This window comes from Nerophis ophidion, linkage group LG10, assembly GCF_033978795.1.
Source record: "Nerophis ophidion isolate RoL-2023_Sa linkage group LG10, RoL_Noph_v1.0, whole genome shotgun sequence".
Lineage (NCBI taxonomy): Eukaryota > Metazoa > Chordata > Actinopteri > Syngnathiformes > Syngnathidae > Nerophis > Nerophis ophidion.
The window spans coordinates 72,363,380-72,382,904 of NC_084620.1; the positions used below are offsets into that span (position 1 = coordinate 72,363,380).

The 19,525-nt window shown below is 42.0% G+C and overlaps 1 protein-coding gene across 3 annotated transcripts; it reads left to right on the plus strand.

Annotated features, from left to right (window-relative positions):
- hcfc2 (host cell factor C2) lies at positions 1-18,029 on the plus strand. Of its 3 annotated transcripts, none has more exons than XM_061914597.1 (15): positions 1-212; positions 3,571-3,719; positions 5,025-5,185; positions 5,254-5,456; positions 6,935-7,019; positions 7,079-7,182; positions 7,247-7,474; positions 9,528-9,674; positions 9,740-9,807; positions 12,860-12,911; positions 12,994-13,025; positions 13,096-13,224; positions 15,994-16,170; positions 16,237-16,534; positions 16,600-18,027. In XM_061914597.1, the coding sequence occupies exons 1-15, from the start codon at positions 53-55 to the stop codon at positions 16,671-16,673; spliced, it is 2,067 nt and encodes a 688-aa protein (XP_061770581.1). In that variant the 5' UTR covers positions 1-52; the 3' UTR covers positions 16,674-18,027. The 3 variants fall into 3 exon arrangements, with proteins under 3 accessions (XP_061770581.1, XP_061770582.1, XP_061770583.1); XM_061914598.1 differs by having other exon boundaries at positions 12,863-12,911; positions 16,600-16,826; XM_061914599.1 differs by lacking the exon at positions 7,079-7,182 and having other exon boundaries at positions 7,188-7,474; positions 16,600-18,029.
- Positions 18,030-19,525: the final 1,496 nt, after the last annotated feature.

Genomic DNA, 19,525 nt, shown 5'->3' on the forward strand with positions numbered 1-19,525 from the left:
CTTTAAAAACGTCAACAGCGCCAAATTTGTGCTTGTCGCTTGTCGGAGTGAAATGTCCCGCGAACAACCGCAATGGAGGAAAGTGCACACAATAACCGGAGTGATACCGCCTTCCAGACACGGCCACAGGGCTGTGGCCATTCGGGAGCTGATTGTCGTGTTCGGAGGCGGCAACGAAGGCATCGCGGAGGACCTCCATGTTTATAACACTGGTATGCTAACACTAGCATGGCTAATGTTTGTAGCATTAGCACTTAGCCGGCTGCCTTTAAGACATTTGATTGGTATTTGACGATTGTTAATAACAATGGAACAAACTATTCAGAGAGTGTGAGCTATTTTTGTATTTGACTATAGTCAATAACAATGGAACAAACTATTCAGAGAGTGTGAGCTATTTTTGTATTTGACTATAGTCAATAACAATGGAACAAACTATTCAGAGAGTGTGAGCTATGTTTGTTTTTGACAATAGTCAATAACAATGGAACAAACTATTCAGAGAGTGTGAGCTATTTTTGTATTTGACTATAGTCAATAACAATGGAACAAACTATTCAGAGAGTGTGAGCTATGTTTGTTTTTGACTATAGTCAATAACAATGGAACAAACTATTCAGAGAGTGTGAGCTATTTTTGTATTTGACTATAGTCAATAACAATGGAACAAACTATTCAGAGAGTGTGAGCTATTTTTGTTTTTGACAATAGTCAATAACAATGGAACAAACTATTCAGAGAGTGTGAGCTATTTGTCCTCCTCACACTCTCACCCGGAGTTGTTTCTTACAGCACTTTATACAACTTCATCGACATGGAAGTCATTGATGCGAAAGAACAAAACCGAAATACAACTTTTGATTTATCGGTAATTATTATTTCATCCCACTAATGTGTCACCTCTACTGTCAAGTATTGGGATCCTCCCAGATCACAGGTGACTACAATTGAGGATGAACAATTGATTGTATACATAAAAAGATGTACATAGAGCACTGGAAAGAAGACTGAGCTGTTTAAAGTCTTGCAGCTGCGCCGTGGTGGAAAGTTAACTTCATGGCATCTGTTTGTTCCTAGTACCTCTTCTTCTGGAACCTACAATATGTGTGTATTTGCATCACCTCTTCTTCTGGAACCTACAATATGTGTGTATTTGCATCACCTCTTCTTCTGGAACCTACAATATGTGTGTATTTGCATCACCTCTTCTTCTGGAACCTACAATATGTGTGGATTTGCATCACCTCTTCTTCTGGAACCTACAATATGTGTGTATTTGCATCACCTCTTCTTCTGGAACCTACAATATGTGTGTATTTGCATCACCTCTTCTTCTGGAACCTACAATATGTGTGTATTTGCATCACCTCTTCTTCTGGAACCTACAATATGTGTGTATTTGCATCACCTCTTCTTCTGGAACCTACAATATGTGTGTATTTGCATCACCTCTTCTTCTGGAACCTACAATATGTGTGTATTTGCATCACCTCTTCTTCTGGAACCTACAATATGTGTGTATTTGCATCACCTCTTCTTCTGGAACCTACAATATGTGTGGATTTGCATCACCTCTTCTTCTGGAACCTACAATATGTGTGTATTTGCATCATCTCTTCTTCTGGAACCTACAATATGTGTGTATTTGCATCACCTCTAGCGCACCCCGTGGTTTACAGAAGAAACTAGACCTCAGAAATTATTATGTAGAAAGCTGGAACACAAATGGCGCACGACTAAACTTGAGGTGCACCATCAAGCATGGAGTGATGGTTTAATAACTTATAAACGCATGCTTACCTTAGCTAAAGCTAAATATTACTCAAATCTCATCCACCGTAATAAAAACGATCCTAAATTTTTGTTTAGTACGGTAGCATCGCTAACCCAACAAGGGACTCCTTCCAGTAGCTCCACCCACTCAGCTGATGACTTTATGCAATTCTTTAGTAAGAAAATTGAAGTCATTAGAAAGGAGATTAAAGACAATGCGTCCCAGCTACAACGGGGTTCTATTAACACTGACACGATGGTATATACGGCGGATACTGCCCTCCAAAATAGTTTCTCTCGTTTTGAGGAAATAACATTAGAGGAATTGTTACAACGTGTAAATGGAATAAAACAGACAACATGTTTACTTGACCCCCTTCCTGGGAAACTGATCAAGGAGCTCTTTGTATTATTAGGTACGTCTCGCCTCGATTACTGTAACGTATTATTTTCGGGTCTCCCCATGTCTAGCATTAAAAGATTACAGTTGGTACAAAATGCGGCTGCTAGACTTTTGACAAGAACAAGAAAGTTTGATCACATTACGCCTGTACTGGCTCACCTGCACTGGCTTCCTGTGCACTTAAGATGTGACTTTAAGGTTTTACTACTTACGTATAAAATACTACACGGTCTAGCTCCATCTTATCTTGCCGATTGTATTGTACCATATGTCCCGGCAAGAAATCTGCGTTCAAAGGACTCCGGCTTATTAGTGATTCCCAAAGCCCAAAAAAAGTCTGCGGGCTATAGAGCATTTTCCGTTCGGGCTCCAGTACTCTGGAATGCCCTCCCGGTAACAGTTCGCGATGCCACCTCAGTAGAAGCATTTAAGTCTCACCTTAAAACTCATTTGTATACTCTAGCCTTTAAATAGACTCCCTTTTTAGACCAGTTGATCTGCCGTTTCTTTTCTTTTTCTTCTATGTCCCACTCTCCCGTGTGGAGGGGGTCCGGTCCGATCCGGTGGCCATGTACTGCTCGCCTGTGTATCGGCTGGGGACAGCTCTGCGCTGCTGGTCCGCCTACGCTTGGGATGGTTTCCTGCTGGCTCCGCTGTGAACGGGACTCTCGCTGCTGTGTCTTAGATCCTCTTTGGACTGGACTCTCGCGACTGTGTTGGATCCATTGTGGATTGAACTTTCACAGTATCCTGTTAGATCCGCTCGACATCCATTGCTTTCCTCCTCTCTAAGGTTCTCATAGTCATCATTGTCACCGACGTCCCACTGGGTGTGAGTTTTCCTTGCCCTTATGTGGGCCTACCGAGGATGTCGTGGTGGTTTGTGCAGCCCTTTGAGACACTAGTGATTTAGGGCTATATAAGTAAACATTGATTGATTGATTGATTGATTGATGTGTGTATTTGCATCACCTCTTCTTCTGGAACCTACAATATGTGTGTATTTGCATCACCTCTTCTTCTGGAACCTACAATATGTGTGTATTTGCATTACCTCTTCTTCTGGAACCTACAATATGTGTGTGTTTGCATCAGATCGAAAATAGAGGGTGCATTGATTGTTGTGTTCTTGAACATCGTGGAATTTCACTTTAAGGTTAGAAACTATCTTAACACAATGAATGTTATGTTCAGATATCTTGGCATTAGATTGTTTTTTTGCATCGTTATGTAAAATATCCAAGCCCCCACCATCCTGTGTATTGTAACCTGTCATGGAACCAGCTTGGACAGCCCAGATTTAAACAATCCTCTACATATGTGTGGAGGATGTCCACTAACAGCAGTTTCAAATAAGTGAGCTGACATACAACATGTTGTGTGCTTTATTGCAGTCTCCAAGCAGTGGTTTCTGCCTGCTGTGAGGGGAGACATCCCACCAGGCTGTGCTGCCCATGGTTTAGTCTGTGAGGGCACTCGCATACTGGTCTTTGGTGGCATGATGGAGTATGGCAAATACTCCAACAACCTCTATGAACTTCAGGTAATGTTTTCCTAGGATTTCTATCAATATCAGGTAACATACATATTAGGGCTGCACGATTTTGGGGGGAAAAAACCCTAATTACGTATTTTCTCTCCAAAATGGCAGATTAGATTGTATTTGCCATTCTTATATTTTATACAGGGCAGCACGATGGAAGAGGGGTTAGTGCATCTGCCTCACAATACAAAGGTCCTGAGCAGTCCTGGGTTCAATCCCGGGCTCGTGATCTTTTTGTGTGGAGTTTGCATGTTCTCCCCGTGACTGCGTGGGTTCCCTCCGGGTACTCTGGCTTCCTCCCACCTATAAATACATGCACCTGGGGATAGGCCCCTCCCACTTCCAAAGACATGCACCTGGGGATAAGCCCCTCCTACCTCCAAAAAACATGCACCTGGGGATAGGTTGATTGGCAAGACTAAATGGGCCCCAGTGTGTGAATGTGAGGGTGAATGTTGTCTGTCTATCTGTGTTGGCCCTGCGATGAGGTGGCGACTTGTCCAGGGTGTATGTGCCTTCCGCCCGAATGCAGCTGAGATAGGTGCCTGCGACCCCAAAAAGGGACAAGCGGTAGATAATGGCTAGGTGGATGGGTTTTTTATACATATAAAACTGTGAAAATAAGGAGGGAAGGTAGACATGTGACTTTTAGACTGTCAATCAACATATTCTTGTCTAAAGGTGCCATGCATTAGAAAATATACAACAATTTACTTTCAACAATATTTGTCTTTATGAAGACAGATTAAGAGTGTTAGTCTACATCAAGCTCCTAAACTGAATAACCAACAGCAAGCGATTATAATATTAATAACGCAAGTAACTATTTAAAAGGATATTCACCCAATTGTTATGACTGTTGAATCGTTTACCATTGTACTGTTATTGGAAGGTAAATTACTTCCTCAATAGGGATGCACCGATTAATCGGTAACCGAATATATGTGGAACTTCTCACTAGCGAGTCGCTAGGCTGTCTGTCCGTGCTTCCTGTGTGTGTAAAGTTGGCGGTCTTGTGCTCCGCCCACCGAGACAAAGATTGTGCATGGCAGAGAAGAAGGCTCACTGCATTGAGTTGATTCTACTGCTAAATAGACACGCTGGGGTGCTTAAAACGATGCACAGAGTGGGAAGAGTAAATACGAGGCTCAACACTTCTGATTGGAGAACTTGTCTCACTCAAATTCCGGTGACGCCGGAGAAAAAACCCCTCAGTCTCTTGTTACTGTCATCGCACCGACTAAAACCTCAATGTTGATTGAACATGCAGCCCTAACACTGATGTTAACATTTGCAATTTGATAGGCTAACAGGTGGCTTTGGAAGAAGCTGAAGCCCAGAGCGCCCAAAAATGGCTTGCCTCCGTGCCCTCGTATCGGACACAGCTTCACACTTAGTGCTGGCAGGTGCTATGTGTTTGGGGGGCTCTCCAATGTTAGCGAGGACCCCAATGGAAATGTCCCACGGTACTGTGCACACTACATGAAGTTGTGTTGTGTTGAGTAACGTGATGAGGTCTACTTGGCTGTGCAAGGTACCTGGATGACCTGTATGAGCTAGAGCTGCATTCGGCATCAGGTGCAAGAGGCTGGAGCATCCCAGAGACAAAAGGGGGCGGTCCTTCAGCGCGGGAGTCCCACACTGCTGTCGCGTACGCTGGTCTTGGCTCGCCGAAGCTTTTCATCTTTGGAGGAATGCAAGGGCGCCGCTTGGATGACCTCTGGCAGCTTGATCTCAGTAAGTATATTCTGTAGGAGCGAGGGATGGCCGATTACATGATCCGGATCACTTCCGACTCTTAGTGATTTCTGGAGGGATTTCTCCAGATTCTCTGAACCTTTTGATGATATTATGGAGCGTAGATGTTGAAATCCCTACATTTCTTGCAATGTCACTTTGAGAAAGGTTGTTCTTAAACTGTTTGACTATTTGCTCACGCAGTTGTGGACAAAGGGGTGTACCTCGCCCCATCCTTTCTTGTGAAAGACTGAGCATTTTTGGGAAGCTGTTTTTATAGCCAATCATGGCACCCACCTGTTCCCAATTAGCCTGCACACCTGTGGGATGTTCCAAATAAGTGTTTGATGAGCATTCCTCAACTTTATCAGTATGTATTGCCACCTTTCCCAACTTCTTTGTCACGTGTTGCTGGCATCAAATTCTAAACTTAATGATTATCTGCAAAAAAAAAATGTTTATCAGTTTGAACATCAAATATGTTGTCTTTGTAGCATATTCAACTGAATATGGCTTGAAAAGGATTTGCAAAACATTGTATTCTGTTTATATTTACATCTAACACAATTTCCCAACTCATATGGAAACAGGGTTTGTACAAGGGAACAAATCAATGATTTGTAGTGAAAACTTTCAGCTGGTAATCCAAACAATACCCCGTTTGTGGAGCAGAATGTATGATAGCCATGGAAGCACATGAACCAGAAGTAACACAACCCTGTAAAAACATTCAACAGAGCTGCTGGAACTGGTTTCTTTAAAAAGTAGTGGAAAATCGGAAAAAAGCTTACATCGATTTTATTTTTAGGCCCAGGGCTATAATATGTACCAAAAAACTTTGCAGTTACTTTTCAAATCATTTTTGAGTTTGTGGACAAAAATGTTTTGTTCCTGAAACAACCATCAAACTTGTTTTATGTGTTGGCACACATCATTTCACAGTCCCTCAAATTCTAACTGCACTTCAAAATATATTCATTTGAATTTTGAAAAACTGCAAAATCTGGGTGACCGCTTGCTGCTGGGAAGCAGCCAGGTGTACAAGTAATCAAAGAAGATTGCAAGTCTTGTTTAGTGAATGTTCACTTAAATACAAGTTTTATAGTATTCACTACACCACCTTTTTACTGCAAAATAACAAAAGAACTTTGAGAGGAAAAAGTTGTCTTCACCCCCCAAAATGATAGCAAAAAAGTAGCAAAACCGTGGGCCTAGAGCCGAGGTACGGAACATAGGGTGGGTTACCTGTACCGAAAACACAATTATATATATGAAGTGAATATTATTATCCATCAAACATGTCTGCTACAAGATACTGCAGCAGACGGTATAATCCTGCACGGGACAATCCCACTTTATTAAAAAAAGTGATATTAATGGAGATAGAATAATGTAAAAAAAACTAATGGTGCTTTTTATTGCCAGCCCTAGTTGAAGCCATCACATGCACTAACTCATGACACGCCATCCTTCTTCAGACACCATGATGTGGTCAAGGCCTCACACCAGGGGTTCCACGCCACTACCCAGAAGTCTTCACTCTGCCAGCGTCATCGGAAACAAGTAAGGCTTTAACCGCCATGACGCCCATGTAGTGACTTCTGATGGGGGTTTGTCTGCAGAATGTTTGTTTTTGGTGGCTGGGTTCCTGTTCCAGAGTCAGAGAAGCAAAATGCTGCAGGAATTAAATGGATTTGCACCAACTCCCTAAGTCTTTTTAACCTGGGTAAGTCCTTCAGATATCCACCATCGTGAGAAGGAATCACAGCATTTAAAGCCAGACTTGACAGACACGATGAGCTGGCAGAACCTGGGCCCACAATACGACCACGTTGGCTCCCAACTGCAGAACCGCAAGGCCCAGAGTGAGGACCAGAATGCGAGGAGACCCAAAGCCAGGGCCGGCCACTGCGCCGCTGTCGTGGGATCCAGGCTTTACGTTTGGAGCGGCCGGGATGGTTACCATAAGACCTTGGGCTACCAAGTCTGCTGCAAGGACATGTGGTACCTGGAGACAGGTGAGAAGAATATCATCATGTCGATCTCCATTTACAAACTTCATTGGTTCTTGAACAGGGGTGGTACATGGAACACTTCATATAGTGAAGCAAATGTCTTCATTCCAAACAAAGTCAATCTGAAAACTGGCTTCCAGCCTGGACAGAAGTCCATATTTCAGTGAAACTTTGTATATAAAGTGTTCTACTGTACTGTACATCTAATCATCCATATCTCTATGAACAACTGTCCTCTGTATGTGCTGCTCTGCCAACACACACAAGTCTCTTTGATGCCCTCACAAACTATCACAAATCACAAGGTGATGAATCCACTTTCTATTTATTAACAACACTAAACCTATGTCCAAAATGTTTATATTCTGAAAAAATAAAAAACAAAACATGCAACAAGGCCACCAGTTTCAGATGAAGTACTTTGATCAATAATTCATGACAATGTTTAGATTTGAATTCATTATCATTTCTTGATCAACGACAGTTTTAAAAAAATATATCACAAAAATTCTCATGGGTCCAAAATGTTATACTTTTATTTATTTTTTTACTTTCAACGCTTAAATCTTGATATAATTTCAGATGTATTTGTTGTTTATACATTTTTATAATTTAAAATAAAGTGTTTTTTTTTATTAGTTTAAAGCACTTTTTGTCACAGGAAACTTCGTTTTTTATGGCAAACAAAATATGCAATATTCACCCCAAAAATATGAGTCTTAGTAGATCAATAATTCATAACCACATTTATTTTGATTCATTATTATTTTTTGAGCAATGTATAATATAAAATATCAAAATGATAAAAACAGCCTACATGGACAGTTTGTGTTATGAGTCAACATTGCAACTTTTTTCTGGTTCCATTTCACCTGTTTGCTCTTTTTTCCCCGCTTTGTAATGTACATTTTTGGGTTATTTTTAGAATGTGCCGCGGCCCAGTTTGAACACCTGTGATCTAAAAACAACAACAAGCTCAACCTACTCAGTGGCCGAGTGGTTAGAGTGTCCGCCCTGAGATGGGTAGGTTGTGAGTTCAAACCCCGGCCGAGTCATACCAAAGACTATAAAAATGGGAGCCGTTACCTCCCTGCTTGGCACCCAGCATTAATGCTTGGAATTGGGGGTTGAATCACCAAAAACTGCTCCCCTCACCTCTCAGGGGCTGATCAAGGGTGATGGGTCAAATGCAGAGAATAATTTGGCCACATCTAGTGTGTGTGTGTGTGACAATCATTGGTACTTTAACTTGAACTGTGCTGTGCCAACACACACAGACGTCTCTGGGGCCCTCACAAACAATCAGAATTGACAAAAATTCTTAACTTTAACAACTATATTGTGACAATAATAAACAGTTCAAAAGTAGCAGCTGACAAGGAGAGAGAAAATAAGGGTTGAGTTCAAGTTTAAGTAGCAATGATTGTCACACACTAGGTGTGGTGAAATTTGTCCTCTGCATTCGACCCATCACCCTTGATCACCCCCTGGGAGGTGAGGGGAGCAGTGGGCAGCAGCGGTGGCCGCGCCCGGGAATCATTTTTGGTGATTCAACCCCCAATTCCAAGCCTTGATGCTGAGTGCCAAGCAGGGAGGTAACGGCTCCCATTTTTATAGTCTTTGGTATGACTCGGCCAGGGGTTTGAACTCACAACCTAGCCATCTCAGGGCGGACACTCTAACCACCAGACCACTGAGTAGAAGAAAGAGGGCGGGTAGGAGGGGCCATGTGTGCCGCTGAACAAGAGGCAGTCTTGTCCTCCGCTGTAAAATAAATCGACTTTGGCATATTTTTCTAGAAAAGGTCAGTTCTTATCACAAAATAAAAACTTGATTTGGTACTAAGCTGGCTTCTTCATTCTCTTCAATACAAGCAAGCCCAAAATGGCTGTCAGTGGGCCTCAAGATGAAGCAGTGAAGTGTTCATACACACAGACATACTTGCTTCCATCTAATATTTGGTCAAGTTTGCAAATGGAGGTTCCACTGTAATGGTACAATGAGGGAATTAAACGTGCAATATATATATATACATATATATATTTTTTTCTTTTAGATAGACCATGGTCCTCGGATGCGGTGATGCTGATCAAGTCCACTGTCAGCATGCTCCATGTGGCGTGGCGCCCCGTGTCTGCAGCAGACTGCTACCTCCTCCAGATTCAGCCTGTCAAACAGGCAGACGGAGAGAGAAAAAGTCCAGGTAAGTGGAGACAAACATACATAGAGAGATGTACAGCCTGCTAAATGTGGACGCTTGTAACTCAGATTTCCAGTCCACTCAGAGTGTAAGTGAATGCAACACAGAAGAACAAGAGAACAACACGTCAGTGCAGGTATTAGACTTGAATTCATTACCCCTACTTCTATGTATACACTTTTTGTACAACTTTGTCTATCATTCACCATCCTTATGTCAGACCAGAACACACATCTTTTTCTTTTTCGATGCTTTGTAACTGCTGAAATACAGCAAGTACGGGGTAGCTGACAATGCACCTAAGAGAATACTGCTAGAGTGCAGCTTCCGCCATTCTAGTCCCAGCCATTGTGTTCTTGGGCCAGACGCTTCATCCTTGCTCCTGAGAGCTTGGGGCTAGCACCGACATCAGTGTGTGAATGTGGTGTATAACCTAAAGGGCTTTGAACATTCCAGATATAGTAAAGCGCTATATATATAAATGCAGATCATTTAGCATTGCTCTAAAAAAAACATCCCAAATTCGCCAGCAATACTCCATTTACACGTGTCCTAAATATTAACAAGTAATAGCAACATTGTTATTATACAATAAGTGCTAACTACTTTTAGCAGCGCCGTGATCACAGACAACTAACTAGCTTATGCTGCTATATTGACATATTGAGCTGCTGCCTGGCCTCTGAGTTGGTGAAAGTTAGTTGTAGATGATAAATCATGTCTCTCACCTGGATAGTAGAAGGTTGTGAAGTGAAGTGAATTATATTTATATAGCCCTTTTCTCTAGTCACTCAAAGCGCTTTAAATAGTGAACCCCAATATCTAAGTTCCATTTAAAGCAGTGTGGGTGGCACTGGGAGCAATGGGTAAAGTGTCTTGCCCAAGGACACAACAGCAGTGACCAGGTTGGCAGAAGCGGGGATCGAACATGAAACCCTCAAGTTGCTGGCACGGCCACTCTACCAACCAAGCTATACTGTCCCAATTGTTGTGGACATAAACCCACAATTTGGTCAACTTTGACAATAACTTAAAGACAAAGATGGCGAGAAAGACACAAAAAATGCTGGTTTATGAATCTTTTTTTTTTTTACTCTGTGATTAATTTGTCATCCAAACGGGAAGATATTATCATCCCATCAGTCTTTATCCCAGTCAGAGCAGACATAGTACAAATAGATGATAAATGGGTTGTACTTGTATAGCGCTTTTCTACCTTCAAGGTACTCAAAGCGCTTTGACACTACTTCTACATTCACACACACATTCACACACTGATGGAGGGAGCTGCCATGCAAGGGGCTAACCAGCACCCATCAGGAGCAAGGGTGAAGTGTCTTGCTCAGGACGTGATGAGGTTGGTACTAGGTGGGGATTGAACCAGGGACCCTCAGGTGGCGCACGGCCACTTCTCCACTGCGCCACGCCGTCCCTTACAGTACAGTAAGTGATTGTCTTATTAAGTTCTTGTTTAGCACTTAGCAATACTGATACATGATGCTTAGTGTTTGACTAAAGATGCATATGTTTAGCACACAACTTCTAAAACTTTTAGATCCTCCTCTTTATTTTCAGGCTCAAAAATAGAAGTTTCTGAATCATCATTTGTCCCAAAGTAGTTGTGATTAGTAGAAGTGTTGTTGTTGTTAAAAGGGAAACGCGAACGTTGTGATGCGTCTGTGAAATGAATACTCTGCCGCGTGTTTAAAATGATCAAAATATGTATATATTACATGTTATTATGAATGTTACTACATGACATATATACTTACATCATGTATATATTACATGTTATTATGAATGTTACTACATGACATATATACTTACATCATGTATATATTACATGTTATTATGAATGTTACTACATGACATATATACTTACATCATGTATATATTACATGTTATTATGAATGTTACTAGATACTACATATATACTTACATCATGTATATATTACATGTTATTATGAATGTTACTAGATACTACATATATACTTACATCATGTATATATTACATGTTATTATGAATGTTACTACATGACATATATACTTACATCATGTATATATTACATGTTATTATGAATGTTACTACATGACATATATACTTACATCATGTATATATTACATGTTATTATGAATGTTACTAGATACTACATATATACTTACATCATTTATATATTACATGTTATTATGAATGTTACTAGATACTACATATATACTTACATCATGTATATATTACATGTTATTATGAATGTTACTAGATACTACATATATACTTACATCATGTATATATTACATGTTATTATGAATGTTACTAGATACTACATATATACTTACATCATGTATATATTACATGTTATTATGAATGTTACTACATGACATATATACTTACATCATGTATATATTACATGTTATTATGAATGTTACTACATGACATATATACTTACATCATGTATATATTACATGTTATTATGAATGTTACTACATGACATATATACTTACATCATGTATATATTACATGTTATTATGAATGTTACTAGATACTACATATATACTTACATCATTTATATATTACATGTTATTATGAATGTTACTAGATACTACATATATACTTACATCATGTATATATTACATGTTATTATGAATGTTACTAGATACTACATATATACTTACATCATGTATATATTACATGTTATTATGAATGTTACTAGATACTACATATATACTTACATCATGTATATATTACATGTTATTATGAATGTTACTACATGACATATATACTTACATCATGTATATATTACATGTTATTATGAATGTTACTACATGACATATATACTTACATCATGTATATATTACATGTTATTATGAATGTTACTACATGACATATATACTTACATCATGTATATATTACATGTTATTATGAATGGAACTACATTACATACATACTTATATCATGTATATAAAACAAAGATGGAGGTTTTTGGATGTTTTTAGAGCGCTTTATTGGCTTGTGAGCCTTTATTTACAAGTCAAAATGCATTAAAAAAACATATGTGTTCTTGTCTTACATAAGGGTTGTGAATGATTGGCAAAATTCCCCCAAAAAGTGCAGTTCCCCTTTAAGATAATATTTCTGCAATAACTGAATAATTATGGTGGCTTTTCTTTCACAATGGCACGATGGCTCAAAGCAGCACGGCAACCTGGCAAAATCCTCCATTAGCCAGGTGGAGCCCCAGGCAGGTGCGGTCAGCTGACATGTTTACATATGAATTCACCAAACAGCCACTGATTGAGTAGTGCTGGTTTGCTTTTGTTCTGACAGAAAAACATGAGGCTGAGAAGACAACACACCAGGTCAGATTTATTCCAGAACTTTTATTATGATTTTATGTGTCAGATTTCCTCTAAAAACAGCCTTTTGCAGAGCCCGGAGCAAGCGCTGTGGTTTGATGTCGGTGTGTTTAAAAGCCTCTTTTCTGAGGTCCACTGCTACTACCTGCCTGCTGAGAACCACCAGGTGACACCAAGCAGTCGGCCTTCTGTTACAAAAGAGGTAACTGTAGTCACAGTCATCATCAAGTGTACACACTAGGGCTGGACAATTAATCACATTTGCATTTCGGCTATTCACCATCATCAAAATATTATAGTCCAAATGAATTAATGGGCCGCACAAAAAGTAAGGCATTTCCGCTCTAACATAACCATGGACGGAATCACGGAATTAGCCACACAATCCACTGTTAAATGCAGACTTTCGGGAACACTGACATAAATGTAAGTGAAATCTTGTCATTGTGAGGAGAAGGAACATTTGTTTGGGAAAAGAATGTTTCTTGTACGCTCATTCATCCCCAAAACATGTCCTGAACTCAACAATGTGGAGACGGCCACTTGAAACTAGGAAGCTGAAGCTAAAAAGAAAAATCATACACACACAACACGTGTCATCTGTTGTGTTGTTGTGAACCACATCATGGATGTAACATCAATGTACAAACAATCATACACACACACAACACATCTCATCTGTTGTGTTGTTGTGAACCACATCATGGATGTAACATCAATGTACAAACAATCATACACACACAACACATGTCATCTGTTGTGTTGTTGTGAACCACATCATGGATGTAACATCAATGTACAAACAATCATACACACACACAACACATGTCATCTGTTGTGTTGTTGTGAACCACATCATGGATGTAACATCAATGTACAAACAATCATACACACACACAACACATGTTTTTCAAGGTAAATGTCGTATAATATACTATTTTTTCAAGGTAAATGTTGTATAATGTGTATATGTATATGTATATATATATATATATATATATATATATATATATATACATATATATTTACATGTATTTATGTGTGTGTGTGTGTGTATTTATATATAAATATGTGTGTGTGTGTGTGTGTATTTATGTATATATGTGTATGTATGTATGTATATGTATGTATATATATATATATATATATATATATATATATATATATATATATACATACACATACATATACAGTATATGGATAAGCAATAGAAAATAGATGGGTGTGTGTGTGTGTGTGTGTGTGTATATATATATATATTGTTTGTGTTGTGGTTTGTGCAGCCCTTTGAGACACTAGTGATTTAGGGCTATATAAGTAAACATTGATTGATTGATTGATGTCATCTGTTGTGTTGTTGTGAACCACATCATGGATGTAACATCAATGTATGAATCTCACCCGACATATTGAGGATGGGTTTCAGAATGAACTGGTAACAGGTGCTGTCTTTGTCGATCTGTCTGTCGCATACAACACTGTGAACCACCGCCTCCTCCTAAAAAAGATCCTGGAGATGACCAAAGCTTTGGCACTCACAGACCTCATTGGAGCCCTCTTGAAAGACAGGAGCTCCTATGTTACTTGAAACAACAAGCACAGTCGCTGGCCTACCTTAAGGTAGAGTGCTGGCTCCACTACTGTATAACATCCATACCAATGACCAGCCAATGGACCAGAACACTAAACGATTCATCTACGCTGACAACCTCTGTGTAAAATCTCAAGAGAGTTTGTTTGAAGCGGTAGAAGCAAACCTCACCTCAGCCCTAGATGAGCTACTCCTCTACTACTAGTGAAATATCTACACGCAAACCCTGCAAAGACCCAAGTCTGCTCGTTCCATCCCAGGAACTGGCCGCTTAACATCAAATGTTCAGGAACACCACTTGAGAACTGTACCAATCCTGTCTACCTTGGCGTAACCCTAGACCACACCCTCTCCTTCAAAGAACACATCAAAAACACCAAACTGAAAGTCAGGTCCTGAAACAACATCTTACGGAAACTGACAAATTCCAAATGGGGAGCCAAAGCACACACACCAGAATGTACTGCTTTGGCCCTGTGCTATTCCTCGGTGGAGTATGCATGTCCTGTCTGGGAGAGATCAACACATGCCAAGAAACTACACCCAGGGCCGAACAACACCTGACACCTGACTTGATCACTGGTTTCTTGAAGCCTACCAAGCTGAACAACCTACATCTCCTCGCTGGCATTGCCCGTGCAGACGTGAGACGGGAAGTTGCCAGCCGAGTGGAGTTCGCAAAAGCAACCAGTGATGAACGCCACCCCCCCCATGGACATGAACCCTCAGCCCAACGTCTGAAGTCAAGGAGAAGCTTCTTCAGCAATGTCCAGCCCCTAACAACATCTAGGGAAGAAACCAGACTCCAGCTATGGACACAAAGACTAGAAAGACCCCCTTCCTATTGACATGGGCATCCCCAGGTCAGTGGAAGACACTAAACTCTAGCCTGAGAACAGGAACGGGGCGATCAAAAGCTGCCATGGCCAGACGGGGCTACAAAACCAGCTGCGAATACGGAGAAGAGGAGCATACGATGCAGCACTGCCTTGTCTGTCCTCTGCTACCCAGCCAGTGCAGCTTCAAAGATCTCGCAGAGTTTAAGGACAATGCAAAAGACTGTAAAGAAAAGGGAAACTGTCATACAACCACAAAACAAGAACACAAAAAGCACGCTCTTTGGCGGTAAAATAAGTGTAAAAGGTGACAAAAACCTAATTAAAACAGAAACACTGAACGCTGTTATCTATATTTATTTTGTTACTGTTATTATGTAACTAATTTATACCTGTTGTTCTTTGAAATGATATTCCAAGTTGAAGTGGTACAATAAATACTGGTGATTGCCATCTCAATGAAGAATAATGGTGGTTATTATTGTTGCCTCAATAGTCCACACAGAGAAGATGTTATTAATGGTCTGTGCGCTCCTTCCCTCAGAGGAGGCTTCAGGACTACCAAGAGCGAGAGAAGGAGGAGCTGACTGCAGGTCAGACTTACAGGTTTCGAGTGGCGGGCCTCAACTGCTTGGGCCAAGGTGACTTCAGTCCGGTCAGCGAGTTCAAGACGTGCCAACATGGCTTCCCTGGAGCGCCCTCTGCTGTCAAGATCAACAAGGTAACACTTGGTAAAACATGACTTTGCTGTTGCAAATCTCTGTTATGGACTTGTTCTTCCATCCAGGCCAACGACGTGGTCTGCATCACATGGGAAGCGCCTCCCTCTCTGTCGGGCCGCATCCTGGAGTATTCCATGTACATGGCGGTGAAGAAGAGCCGCTCGTCCAGCTCCGAGGGTCCCGGCCAACTGGCCTTTGTCCGGATCTACCGCGGTACCAAGATGTCCTGCACGCTGAGCTCCAACCAGCTGGAGAACGCACACCTCGACTGCTCCGCCTCCAGCCGCCCGGCCCTCGTCTTCCGCATCGCCGCCAAGAACGAGCAGGGCTACGGCCCGGCCACCCAGATCCGCTGGATTCAAGGTGGGAGCAAGGCTGCTTTATCTGGCCATCCACCTGATTCCATTTCCTGTTGGTCTTCCTGGCAGATCTCTTTAAAGCGCGGGCTGGATCAAAGGCAGATGTCTGTGGTGCTGATGGTCGCCATGCTGCTGACAGGTGACAGCGTCCCTTGTGGACCCTTCAAGTTTGTCTAAGGCCATGTCCATGTCCAGACCAACATGGAAAGTTTCAAAGACACATATTTGGGCTTAAAATAATCTCCATCCACACAAGTGTCCTTTCAAAAGGTGTCTATGTCCACACACACACACACACACACACACACACACACACACACCTGCTGTCATGCTCATGTCCAATCAGAAGCCTGAAACAAGCAACAATATCTGACTTGGTGCAGCATTACACCTCCTCTCGGGTTTATTTGGATATACTTTAGACGTACAATTATCTTTAAAACCTGCCTGCACCTACACACATACACCTGGGAACTTTATTAGAGAGTGAATGTGCTGCTGAAAGCCAACACTCATAGAAGTACAACATGTTCGCATCCTGGTGATGTATTACATGTGCAGTCAAGTCCACATCATTTATAAAATCAGCACACACTAACGAGCCAAGGAAAGCATTTTGCATGTTTAAGGATCTCTATAAAGCACACAGACATGCGTGTGCCGCTACAAAACTCATGGAAGCATCAAGCATTTAATCATAGCTATAGTCATCAGGTTCATGTGTGATGAAGTTGTGATGTCTTTAACATCAGGGAGAGGCCACATTATGTTCTTTTCTGTTGTTTGGTTGCTCTTCACGTGCGAGCAAAATGCAAGCAAGACACGTAAGTTAACTTCATGACTTGTCCTTAAACAAGGACTGAAAACTAAAGATAATATTGCATCTTTCTTATGACACAGAGAAACAAGCTGTGCCATCAGGTGGAGCTTCCACAGCCATCATATCCACACAGCTGACTGTCATTTGTCGCTAAGCACATTTTGATGTCTTTTTTATTCATGTTGAGTGAAAATAGCTGCATGTTGACCTTCAAACATACACATTTTTGGATCCTCTTATAATGTGTTTAAAGGCAGCAAGGCAGTGTTGTTGAGCTTGGAAATGACAGACAGAGACAGACAGACAGTACTTTATTGATTCCTTCAGGAAAATTTAAATTGCAGCAACAGTGTACAGAGTTGAGATCAATTTAAAAAGTAAATAATGGGGGTATAAATGGAAACGCAATAGAAAAAATATTACAATTAAAATAAAAAGCAACAGTGAGAATACAAATATAACAGTAGAATATGAATATAAGAAGAGAAACCAAGCAGTAGTGACCATGATATGAAAAAGTATTGCACTGTTATTGTTTAGCATGCCCTGTCATCCTAGTACCCCACTTTATTTAGTGTCTCTGTTGGTGTGGACATGGCCCAAGTGTCTCTGTTGGTGTGGACATGGCCCAAGTGTCTCTGTTGGTGTGGACATGGCCCAAGTGTCTGTGTTGGTGTGGACATGGCCCAAGTGTCTGTGTTGGTGTGGACATGGCCCAAGTGTCTGTGTCGGTGTGGACATGGCCCAAGTGTCTGTGTTGGTGTGGACATGGCCCAAGTGTCTGTGTTGGTGTGGACATGGCCCAAGTGTCTCTGTTGGTGTGGACATGGCCCAAGTGTCTCTGTTGGTGTGGACATGGCCCAAGTGTCTGTGTTGGTGTGGACATGGCCCAAGTGTCTGTGTTGGTGTGGACATGGCCCAAGTGTCTGTGTCGGTGTGGACATGGCCCAAGTGTCTGTGTTGGTGTGGACATGGCCCAAGTGTCTGTGTTGGTGTGGACATGGCCCAAGTGTCTCTGTTGGTGTGGACATGGCCCAAGTGTCTGTGTTGGTGTGGACGTGGCCCAAGTGTCTGTGTCGGTGTGGACATGGCCCAAGTGTCTTTGTCGGTGTGGACATGGCCCAAGTGTCTGTGTCGGTGTGGACATGGCCCAAGTGTCTGTGTTGGTGTGGACATGGCCCAAGTGTCTGTGTTGGTGTGGACATGGCCCAAGTGTCTCTGTTGGTGTGGACATGGCCCAAGTGTCTCTGTTGGTGTGGACATGGCCCAAGTGTCTGTGTTGGTGTGGACGTGGCCCAAGTGTCTGTGTCGGTGTGGACATGGCCCAAGTGTCTTTGTCGGTGTGGACATGGCCCAAGTGTCTGTGTCGGTGTGGACATGGCCCAAGTGTCTGTGTTGGTGTGGACATGGCCCAAGTGTCTGTGTTGGTGTGGACATGGCCCAAGTGTCTGTGTCGGTGTGGACATGGCCCAAGTGTCTGTGTTGGTGTGGACATGGCCCAAGTGTCTGTGTTGGTGTGGACATGGCCCAAGTGTCTGTGTTGGTGTGGACATGGCCCAAGTGTCTGTGTTGGTGTGGACATGGCCCAAGTGTCTGTGTTGGTGTGGACATGGCCCAAGTGTCTGTGTCGGTGTGGACATGGCCCAAGTGTCTGTGTTGGTGTGGACATGGCCCAAGTGTCTGTGTTGGTGTGGACATGGCCCAAGTGTCTGTGTCGGTGTGGACATGGCCCAAGTGTCTGTGTTGGTGTGGACATGGCCCAAGTGTCTGTGTTGGTGTGGACATGGCCCAAGTGTCTCTGTTGGTGTGGACATGGCCCAAGTGTCTGTGTCGGTGTGGACATGGCCCAAGTGTCTCTGTTGGTGTGGACATGGCCCAAGTGTCTGTGTTGGTGTGGACATGGCCCAAGTGTCTGTGTTGGTGTGGACATGGCCCAAGTGTCTGTGTTGGTGTGGACATGGCCCAAGTGTCTCTGTTGGTGTGGACATGGCCCAAGTGTCTGTGTTGGTGTGGACATGGCCCAAGTGTCTGTGTTGGTGTGGACATGGCCCAAGTGTCTCTGTTGGTGTGGACATGGCCCAAGTGTCTGTGTTGGTGTGGACATGGCCCAAGTGTCTGTGTCGGTGTGGACATGGCCCAAGTGTCTTTGTCGGTGTGGACATGGCCCAAGTGTCT

Excerpts from the sequence above, each read along its gene's own strand:
- hcfc2 (XM_061914597.1), top strand. The coding sequence starts at position 53 with ATGTCCCGCGAACAACCGCAATGGAGGAAAGTGCACACAATAACCGGA. Across the intron at positions 7,475-9,527 it reads CATGTGGTACCTGGAGACAG|ATAGACCATGGTCCTCGGAT; the intron begins GTGAGAAGAATA and ends TTTTTCTTTTAG. Across the intron at positions 13,026-13,095 it reads CTGAGAAGACAACACACCAG|AGCCCGGAGCAAGCGCTGTG; the intron begins GTCAGATTTATT and ends AGCCTTTTGCAG.